The sequence below is a fragment of the Ciona intestinalis genome, unplaced genomic scaffold (assembly GCF_000224145.3).
Source record: "Ciona intestinalis unplaced genomic scaffold, KH HT001087.1, whole genome shotgun sequence".
Taxonomy (NCBI): domain Eukaryota; kingdom Metazoa; phylum Chordata; class Ascidiacea; order Phlebobranchia; family Cionidae; genus Ciona; species Ciona intestinalis.
In genome coordinates, this window is record NW_004191408.1 from 41051 (window position 1) to 51698 (window position 10648).

At 40.1% G+C, this 10648-nt stretch overlaps 1 protein-coding gene across 5 annotated transcripts; it reads left to right on the top strand.

The window, feature by feature from the left end:
- Positions 1-8386: 8386 nt before the first annotated feature.
- LOC113475617 lies at positions 8387-10068 on the top strand. Of its 5 annotated transcripts, XR_003397374.1 has the most exons (5): positions 8387-8770; positions 8832-8897; positions 9013-9364; positions 9543-9720; positions 9777-10068. XR_003397374.1 is itself a non-coding variant. In XM_026839969.1 (4 exons), the coding sequence occupies exons 1-4, from the start codon at positions 8498-8500 to the stop codon at positions 9342-9344; spliced, it is 243 nt and encodes an 80-aa protein (XP_026695770.1). In that variant the 5' UTR covers positions 8393-8497; the 3' UTR covers positions 9345-9456. The 5 variants fall into 5 exon arrangements, 2 of the variants coding, with proteins under 2 accessions (XP_026695770.1, XP_026695769.1); XR_003397372.1 differs by having other exon boundaries at positions 8387-9204; positions 9276-9364; XR_003397373.1 differs by having other exon boundaries at positions 8832-9364.
- Positions 10069-10648: the final 580 nt, after the last annotated feature.

The following is a 10648-nucleotide window of genomic DNA, read 5'->3' on the forward strand; positions in this document are numbered from 1 at the left end:
ATTCTAATTAGAACATATCATAGTAAAGCGATCTGAAGTAAAATGTGCGCTACAAATATGAGATGACCAGCATACCAATGTAATGTTGCTTGCTTTTTTTTTAACCCCGCTCTTTCTTTTGAAAATGAAAACACACACACACTTATCGCTTTACAGCCATTCTTGTCTTGCTATTTTAAACACAGCACCTATCAGGCATGATTACTCGGCTTATGGTAAACTCCTATATGGTAACTTTAAATACAGATATAAATATAGTCTATGCCATATAGGGAAAAAACAAAAAGAATTTAAAATCTGAACCCTAGAAAGTCACGAAAACTAATTCTCCACTAAGCTTGGTAGGCTATTTTGTGTGGTTATACACTGATCCCTAGGAAATAGCTTCCAATAAGTTGCTGAAGCCATAGGTATTGTTAATACCTTAAAAAACGTTTTGATGCACCAATAAACCGCTGATAGACCGGGTTTTCCCCATAAACGAAATATTGCATTGTGACGTAACAGTGCCCGCGAGTGACGTTTTTTACAACTTTGAAATTTGATTTTTTAAACGTTCATAACTTTTAAATTAAAGCGAATTTTCACAAACTGGCTGTGAATTTAGCATCAGTAGACATAAAACTTTATTCTTATGCAAAAAACTGCGCAACCATGAGAACCGTGGGCCGGACTCTTTAAACGGGCGATAACTGGTGTGTGGGCCAGCACATCAGTTCAGGAAGAAGCGGCCGATGTTAAAACTTTATTTATTAATTGTGTTGTAGGTAGTCATCGGACGCCTGTTTGGTGTGTGGGCCAGCAGCTCAGTTCAGGAAGAAGCGGCCGATGTTAAAACTTTATTTATTAATTGTGTTGTAGGTAGTCTTCGGACGCCTGTTTGTTTTTTGGTCGATACTGGTTCGTGTTGCACCATTTTAGATAAAACGGTCTCCGATCAACTCGGTGAAGGATGTGCCCGAGATCTCCAACACGTTCCTATCGAACTCAAAAAGTGCTAACGGTGAGAAAATACATACGTACGGCCTGCCGGGATCGATGACAATTTTGTTCGCCGCCACATCGCCTCACCCAATTCCAGCAACACTAGCAGATGCTGTACGAGTAGCTGAAAGAGTAGTGGCCTTGACACTCGCCCAGGAGTTTGGTTCAATCGAAGTCAAGATGAGCGCGAGCAGGGACTGCACGGAGTATCGTCGGTCAACAGCCAACGGTAGACCTGCTGGTCGACCTTTAAACGGGCGATAACTGGTGTGTGGGCCAGCACATCAGTTCAGGAAGAAGCGGCCGATGTTAAAACTTTATTTATTAATTGTGTTGTAGGTAGTCATCGGACGCCTGTTTGGTGTGTGGGCCAGCAGCTCAGTTCAGGAAGAAGCGGCCGATGTTAAAACTTTATTTATTAATTGTGTTGTAGGTAGTCTTCGGACGCCTGTTTGTTTTTTGGTCGATACTGGTTCGTGTTGCACCATTTTAGATAAAACGGTCTCCGATCAACTCGGTGAAGGATGTGCCCGAGATCTCCAACACGTTCCTATCGAACTCAAAAGTGCTAACGGTGAGAAAATACATACGTACGGCCAAATAAAAACGGTCTTCGATCAACTCGGTGAAGGATGTGCCCGAGATCTCCAACACGTTCCTATCGAACTCAAAAGTGCTAACGGTGAGAAAATACATACGTACGGCCAAATAAAATCAACGGTAGAACTGGCAACAGTAAAGTGTTCCAGAAATGTGGTCATCGCGTCTATTGGCTCTCCTCATGCTTTTCTGGGAATAGATTTTTTAACGGAGGAAGTCGACCAAATAGATTTTCGCGCTAAGACGTTGGTGATTCAAAAACGGGTGGTGCCGCTGAAAGCTGGCCCGGTATCGAGCGCAAAAAGTAATGCCGCACCGCGACCATGGAAATACCGCGTGCCAGACCACCTTAAATGTCTAGACCCTCTCACTCATATTACTCACCATCAGAGAGACCAGGTCGGTCGTCTTATTGTAGAGTTTCAGGATGTGTTCGCAGGTACAGATGGGGAATTGGGGAAAACCTCTCTCGTACGACATACCATCCACACTGGGGAAGCTAGGCCAATCAAGCAAGCTCCTTGCCGGTTGCCATGGGCTAAACAGGTAGGCTATGGGCTGAAGGAGAAATCGACCGCATGCTCGCGAAAGGGATAATCGAACCCAGCAACAGTCCCCCTGGGCTTCCCCAGTCGTGATGGTAAGAAAAAAAGATGGCTCTAAGCGGTTTTGTGTCGATTATAGAAAAGGTAACGCTGTTACGCGAAAAGATGCGTACCCGCTTCCACGTATCGACGATATATTAGATTTGCTAGGTGGCGCGAAATACTTCTTCACGTTGGACCTGGCAAGCGGATATTGGCAAGTCGAGATGGACGAAGCCGACAAACAGAAAACTGCGTTCGCGATTCCCGGAAGAGGTTTATTCCAATTCACAGTGATGAGTTTCGGGTTGACCAATGCACCATCCACCTTCGAAAGACTGATGGAAAGAGTTCTTAGAGGTTTGTCATGGAAAGAGTGTTTAGTCTACTATATCGACGATATCGTTTCATTTTCAACCGATTTTGCGTCTGGACTTATTCGTTTGGAACGAATATTTAGACGACTACGCCAAGCTGGTCTTAAGTTAAAACCGAGTAAATGTCGTTTATTCTCAAAGCAGGTAAATTTCCCTATGTCGTTTCCGAAAGCGGTGTTCGATGCGATGGAAACAAAACAGCAGTTGTTCGTGAGTGGGCTGTTCCGAAGTCCGTTAAAGATGTTCGCTGTTTTATAGGTTTCGCGTCGTACTATCGCCGCTTCATCAAAGACTTCGCTACGAAAGCCTCCCCATTAACTTCCCTGACCAAGAAGAGTAAAAAATTCGAATGGAACCGGGCCTGTGGAGAGTCTTTTCAACTTCTTAAACACGAGCTGAGCCAAACACCTATTCTTGCGTATCCTCAACGTGATAAGCCCTTCATATTGGACACGGACGCAAGTAAACACCGGGATAGGTGCTGTGTTGTCGCAAGTCTGCGAAAGACAGGAGCGTGTGGTAGCGTATGCCAGTCGGGCCTTAAGCGACAGCGAAAAAAGGTATTGTGTCACTTATAGAGAACTTCTTTCCGCAGTACATTTCTGCCATCATTTTAAGCATTATTTATGGGGAGCTAAGTTTACTTTACGTACCGACCACGCCTCTTTAAAATGGCTTTTTAGTTTCAAGGAACCCGAAGGGATTTTGGGTCGCTGGCTTTCGGTGATTGGTACCTACACATTTGAAGTGGAGCATCGGCCTGGCTCATAAAGCATGGCAACGCCGATGGCCTGTCTCGCCAGCGTTGTGAGCAACGAGAATGCACAGATTGTCGACAGCTTCGGCAGGGTGAGATCCCTTTTACCGTTTCAGCAGTCGCGGGGCGCCCAGTGACCGCATCGTGGCTCGATGGATGGTCGCTAGATGATATACGCAAGTGGCAAATTCATGACGACGAACTTGGAGCGATTCTAAGGTTAAAAGTGATCAGCCAACACCGACCTGCGGCGTCCGACTTAAGTATTACCGGCAGTAGAGATTACATGCACCAGTGGGATGCGCTAGAGGTTATAGACGGGGTCCTTTACCGTGTGTGGACAACCGATGACGGACAAGGTGACGATAAGTATTTGTTAGTTGCCCCTAGGTCACTGCGTCGAAGAATTTTTAAGCACCTGCATGTGTTGCGCACCTCCGGCATCTGGGTATATAGACCGTACCACCGATCAAATTCAAAGGCGGTTTTATTGGCCTGGGATGCGAACCAATATTCGGGATTGGTGCAGGTGGTGCACGACATGTTCCAAACGGAAACCCACCCATAGGCACCGCAGTTACTTGCAATCAGCTATCCCTAATTACCCCATGGAAAGAGTGGGAATTCATTTTTTAGGTCCTCTGCCAGCTACAGAAAACGGGAACGCGTATATTTTAGTGATGTGCGACTACTTCACCAAGTGGACGGAATGCTTTGCACTCCCGGACCAGCGGGCGTGTACAACAGCTGATACGTTGGTGACTCAGCTATTCTGTCGTTTTGGAATGCCTAAGTTAATTCATTCTGATCAGGGTCGTGACTTCGAATCTCATTTGTTTCAGGAGATGTGCCGCTTGCTCGAAGTCAAAAAGACAAGGAATTCGCCTTATCATCCACAATCCTCCGGGTTGGTGGAGAGGTTCAACCGGACATTGCTGCAGATGTTGTCGTCCTTCGTGAATGAAAATCACAATGATTGGGATATCCATTTGCCTTATTTACTGATGGCCTATCGTGCCTCTAAGCACGACTCCACTAATTTCACCCCTAATTTACTCATGTTAGGTCGGGAAGTCTCAGCACCCATCGACATTATGCACGGGGCGCCCGAGAACGAACGCCAACGTTGTCCGGTATCGTATGTAGAAAACCTCCGCAATAAGATGCTGTCCTGCTTCACTTCCGTTCGTATGAATCTCCGGCGATCGGCGCAGCGACAGAAGCGAAACTACGACCGTAGGGCTCTGCCCATTTCGTTCAATCAGGACGATTGGGTATGGTACTATTATCCCCCAATGGGGAAGAAGAAACTGGGAAAAGGTTGGATGGGACCATTCCTAGTCACCCGAAAACTGTCGGAAAACTTATACGAAATACAGCGATCCGAACAGCACCACACCAGAGTGGTTCGTTCATGTGGATCACCTACGCCCTTATCATGCAGAGTCCATGCCGGCGAATTGGTTGAGACAAACGGCGAACAGTGATGAGGTAGAGGCGTCACTCGAGGGGTCGACCAGCTTTGACGACGAACTACCCCAACCAACCGCGCCCGAATCACCGTACCACCGCGGTACATCGCGCTACGGGCGTCAACAACGCTTACCGCGATACTTAAACGATTATGTGTTTTGATTTACACCTTTTTGTGTGAATGTATCCAGACCTGTTTTTTTTTGCGATTAGGCCTACGAAATCTGTTTGATGCCAAATCGATTGTGTTTTAAACATCGTGTACTAATTTTTTCGTTAGACTGTTTCATCTTTGTTGTGTATTAGTGCGCCGTATAGTGGTACTAGTTATTGGTACTTTGCATCTGGGGACAGATGTCAGTCTCCGTGGGAGGGGGTAGTGTGTGGCCTTTTATTATTACGTCATTACATACGCTCCAGTAATCGTCACGCCATTTGGTTTTGTTGTGTGTTGTGTAAACCGTGACTATGACCTCTAACCACGTGACTGTGGGTTTGCATGTTAAGCTGTGGGCAGATTACTTATGATATCGTAGCGAACGCACGTAAATACAAAACTGCTACACTATCAACACTTAATGGTCAAGCACTGCCTTAATTAAATGAAAAGTATGTTCTTTCACATTCAACCCACTACGACATAATGGAGGACACTGTGGGTTTATTAACAGCTATCCTGACCGACACACGCTCGGCACTTAAAAAGGGAAATGTTACCGGTATAATAAATATTGACACTATTCCTACATTGGATAATGATTTCCTTTCAAGGATTTGGACTGACATAAAATGTAAAGAAAACTTTAATCAATATTGTAATAATCTTAGATTGGTGCAACCAGTAACTGTTTCCTTAAGTGATGGTTCCTCATTTCAATATGTCCCAATACTTACTACACTAAAGCAGTATTTTTCTAAAGATGTTTGGCTAGATATTATGAGAAACAACTCAAGTGATACAACTGGATTGTCAGATTTTACTTGTGGTAAAATACTTTAAGGAGCATTCATATTTCCGGGGAAACAAATCCTTAATTCGCCTTCATCTTTATTTTGAAGAAATAGAAGTTTGCAATCCATTAGGGTCTTCCAAGTCCAAAAACAAATTAGCATGTTTTTATTTTTTTGTGGGGAATATTGGTCCAAAGCATTATTCAAGTTTGAAAAACATTTTTGTCGCAATGGTGATAAAAGCAGAAACTATGAAGAAGCACTGTTTGAATGATATTTTAGCACCGTTGATCCAAGACATTCAAAAATTTCAAACAGAAGGCATTGTTGTTAAAAATTGCTCCATGTTATCAGGTAACAGCAATCCCATCTTTGGATCAATAGCCACAATTTCAGCAGACAACCTTGGTGCACACCAAATCGGAGGATTACGAAAGTGTTTTAGCAGTGGACGCATATGCCGGTTTTGCATGTGTGTCTATAGAGACATTAGAGTTAAATGTGCAGAATCGGATTTTGTGTTGCGTGAGCCTTCCCTTCACAGGTTGCATGTAGAAGCAGTTACTAAAGATGAAACTCTTACAGCTTCATATGGAGTGGCTAGGAATCGTCCATTTAGTATTTTACCTGGGTTTTCAACGGTGACAGGTTTCCTCCCAGACCTTATGCATGATTGCTTAGAAGGTGTGATACCACAATTTTTGCAGTACCTATTCAGAGATTTGCAAAATAAGGCAGTGTGTTCCTTTCTCTTAGTTAATGAAAAACTCAAGAAATTTAAATTTGGAAGGTCTGACAGAAGAAATAAGCCAAGACCTCTTCCAGGAAACGTCATATTGTCTTGAGGAAGAATTTCACTTTCAGCAAGTGAAACCTTGTGTTTATTTCGAATTTTACCATTTGTTATTGGAGACATTATACCAGCTTCAAATGAAGCATGGAGGTTATACATTTAATTGGCACACATAATGGACATCATTTTAGCTCAATCACTGTGCACTGAAGCTACAGCCCAATTAAAGATATTTATTGAAAGGTTTTACTCCTTATTTGTTAAGCTTGCTCCTGATTTTGTTAAACCAAAACTTCATTTTCTTTTACATTTTCCTCGTCTCATAGAATTTTATGGACCACTACGACACCTATGGTGTATGCCAGAGCCATAGAAATACCGAGTAGTCCAACCCATTGTTACGTAAAACACAAATTGAACGGCAATTTGGGTCCAAAATAACACACAGTAGGTATAGGGAGAACATCTGTTTTTCGGTAAATTACAGAAAAACTAGCGCCTAAAAACAAATTTAAAGGTTGAAAAATGAAAATCATGTGCTATTTGTTTTCTGTGTCAAAAAAAGTCCAAAATTAGAATTAGAAGCGGTTGATTTGCGACATTTTAGTCATTTAATGCGGCTAAATTTATATATTTTTTCCAAAAAATGTTTGGTAAGGTAAATAGAAGCTGTTTTACACCTTCCCACAGAAGGAAAACACAAACAAAACGTAACAAGTTTGTAACCCATTGCCAAAGTCACTACTTTTGCTCTATTCTGGACACACAAAGACGGCAGTTGGACTACTCGGTGTTTATACGACTCTGGTGTATGCGATTTGAATCTTTTCATAAGAAAATTAAGCTGTTGGCTCATAATTGTCAAAATTTTAAGAATATTTGTTTAACAGTAACCAAGCGCATTCAATCATTTAAATGTTATGAACAATGTAGTATTGCATGTTTAATGGATGATACTGCGTTAGAAGGCAAACCTACAACAATGGACCAATTGCCAATAGAAATTGCTGAATTTATGCAGTATGACATGGATATTCCCGAAAGTGCTAATTTAATCAGTTTAAAGCGCCTCGTTGAAAATGGTGTTACATATTCTGTAAACAACATTTATATTTTAGATTTTATACATAATAAGCCCATGTTTATTCATGTGAAACGTATTGTAATATTTGGTTCCGTGACTCTTATTTGTGGCCTATTGTTAGTTCCATTATATTTCAATTCACAGTTTCATAGTTATGTTGTACAGATTACTGATACATTTTATATTTTAAGCCTGGGTCGGAATTTTGTCCGCAACCTTCTGATATATATATTTGTAAGGGGGAAAAATGATTCGTCTACACTACCAGATTCGTGTTTAGTCTTTATGTATAGTCTTTTATCATTATTAGGCAAAAAGCACTTGTTAAGTGACTTTAGGCTTGATGCAGAATCCAATATTTATTGGTTTGATAATAATTGTCGTTTGTATTACAGAAAAGTTTAGATAAAAATGAGTGCTACTGCTAGTATATGTATATATCATGTTCAGTATAAAAATTCAAGGAAGATAGTACGCTGCAAAAAGAATGACATTAGTGATTCGATTGCTGCACAGTTCAACATTAGTGATGCAATAATGTTGAGCCAGTGGGATAATGAGTTTGAAGATTGGGTTGATGTAGATGATGTCAATGAACTGCCAAACAAAGCCAAGTTATTAGTCAAGGTAATGTATATTAAAGCCTATGGATAAATTAAAAAAGCTATACTGCAAAAAGAATGACATTAGTGATTCGATTGCTGCACAGTTCAACATTAGTGATGCAATAATGTTGAGCCAGTGGGATAATGAGTTTGAAGATTGGGTTGATGTAGATTATGTCAATGAACTGCCAAACAAAGCCAAGTTATTTTAGTCAAGGTAATGTATATATTAAAGCCTATGGATAAATTAAAAATGCTATACAAATTGTCTAATTAATTTTTAGATGATATGTTCTCAAGTTTTAGTGAACCACATTCTACAAGTAAGTTGCAACTAAAGCCAACTAAAGTATATATGTGTGATTGTGTGAGTAAGTGAATTTAAGCCAAAACAAATCTATCAGTTGAAGAAATGTGACTAAACCTGGTAAATCTTGCAATTTAATACCACTGTATAAAGATCAACAAAGTGAATAATATAATTGTAGGTATATCTACAGTCAATTCAGTCACACCCACATCACCCACACCTTCTGATGAAGAGTTCGTAACCATTTCAGAAGTATGTTTCATTTTTATTAGAGAGTACTACTTTTGATGTGAAGTATGTCAATTTATTTTAGACAATCCTCTTGCCTCTAGTCCACAATCTAGCAACCAAGACTCATCCATTCCTCCCCTTGTCAGAAGTGAGTGGTTTTATTGGTTGTATACCCGTTTAAGAATACTCAGCAATCCTAATTTTTTAGAATAGCATAGTCATTTTTTTAGCAATGCAGCTAAAACTGTAAGTTTTATTTTTAGCTGCACCAACGTCACTGGTGTCAAGCAGAGTAGCAAGTGACATTGATTGGATTGTGAACTACAAATTGCCGAGAATGCCATTTCACATTAAGGCAGGTATAGATAGCTGCAGTGAAAACATAGGAAATCTCAGTTCATCAATGAGCAGAGAAATTAACAAATGGTTATTTAACGACATCATACAATTACACTGTAAGTGATTGAGGATAGTTAACATCAAAATGAACATTTTTCCTCATTTATAAACTTATGGTAATTTCTAGTTATCCATCTTCACTAGAGTACAACACTGTGGCAATCCAATTGGTACGGGAATTCCCATTTTTGGCTGACAAAAATGACAAGCAAATTGGTAAGGTGTTAAACGTTGAGTCGTGAGTGGTATAGTTTGCAGTAATTTAGAAATAAATTAGTTGTTCGTTTTAACATCCTTAAATAAATTTTGGCAAATACCTGAAAAATCATTTAAAACAGTTGGGTAGGCCTTAAAGAAAAACAAAAAATCAAAATTATAACTGTGCTCATTGCAGGGAACATGGGTAGATGGTATCAGACAAAAGTTCAGAGATGCAAGGAGGCCAATGACTCATATCCCTGAAGTTATGGAAATGAAAAAGAGATTTGGAACGATTTGGAACAAAACATTCTAGACCTGCTGTAATAGAAAAAGAAACAACTCCAGCTAAACGAAGACTGTTACAGACAGAGGTTAGTACCAACAAACTATCAAGGTGCTAGGTGAAGCAAATTCTTAAATATTTCAGGATATTGGGGAAGATGAACACAGTATGGCAGCACACACAAAATACATGGAAAAGGAACTTAAAAAAAATGTGAAAAATGTAGATCTTCTCAGAGACAGAATGAATCGAACGTTCTTGTTTCGACAAAAAGAATGTCAAGATGGTGCAATGACAGTGAATGCCATTCTTGAAACATATCCTGCATTTCAATATCCTGTTGTGGTGAGTAAGCAACGAGTAATTAAGGATTGTTTTGTAAACTTTACTGCAATGGAACAGTTATTCACAATAAAAATACTTAAGATTACCCATGTAGCATAAAACATAATATAAATGTGAATATTTCGTTAAAGAGTCTGGACCACGCTCATACAAGTTGGTTTTAATTGAAAATTTACACTTAATAAATACTATCTGTGGTATTTTTTTGTGAAAAAAATATTTAGTTTGGCCAAAAAAACGTTTTAAAAATGGCCAAAAAATTCGCTTATTGTTGCGTCACTCGCGGGCACTATGACGTAAATTACGTCACGATCTTTTCTAATCGATCAGCTGATTTAGGCTTAGCTGTTTGCAGCAAAACAGAGTGTACCGTCTACATAGCATTTTCTGTTACTTTTAATTTAAGAAATATGCGTAGGTAATGCCGTGGCCTGATTTTAGTTTAAAATTAATATTTTTTAAAATTGTTTGTAAGTGTATTACAGTATTACGCTATTTAAATTTGTCAGTTAACAATAATGTAAAAGTGTCAGTGTGTGATGTATAGTCAGATAGAAGTATTTTATCTGATGAAGTGACATAAGCGAAGATCCACTAGCAATAGGTATTGAGCCTTTCCAGTTTGAACCTGTACTTCCCGCAAGTGTTGGGGAAGTAGACAGGCCAAGACC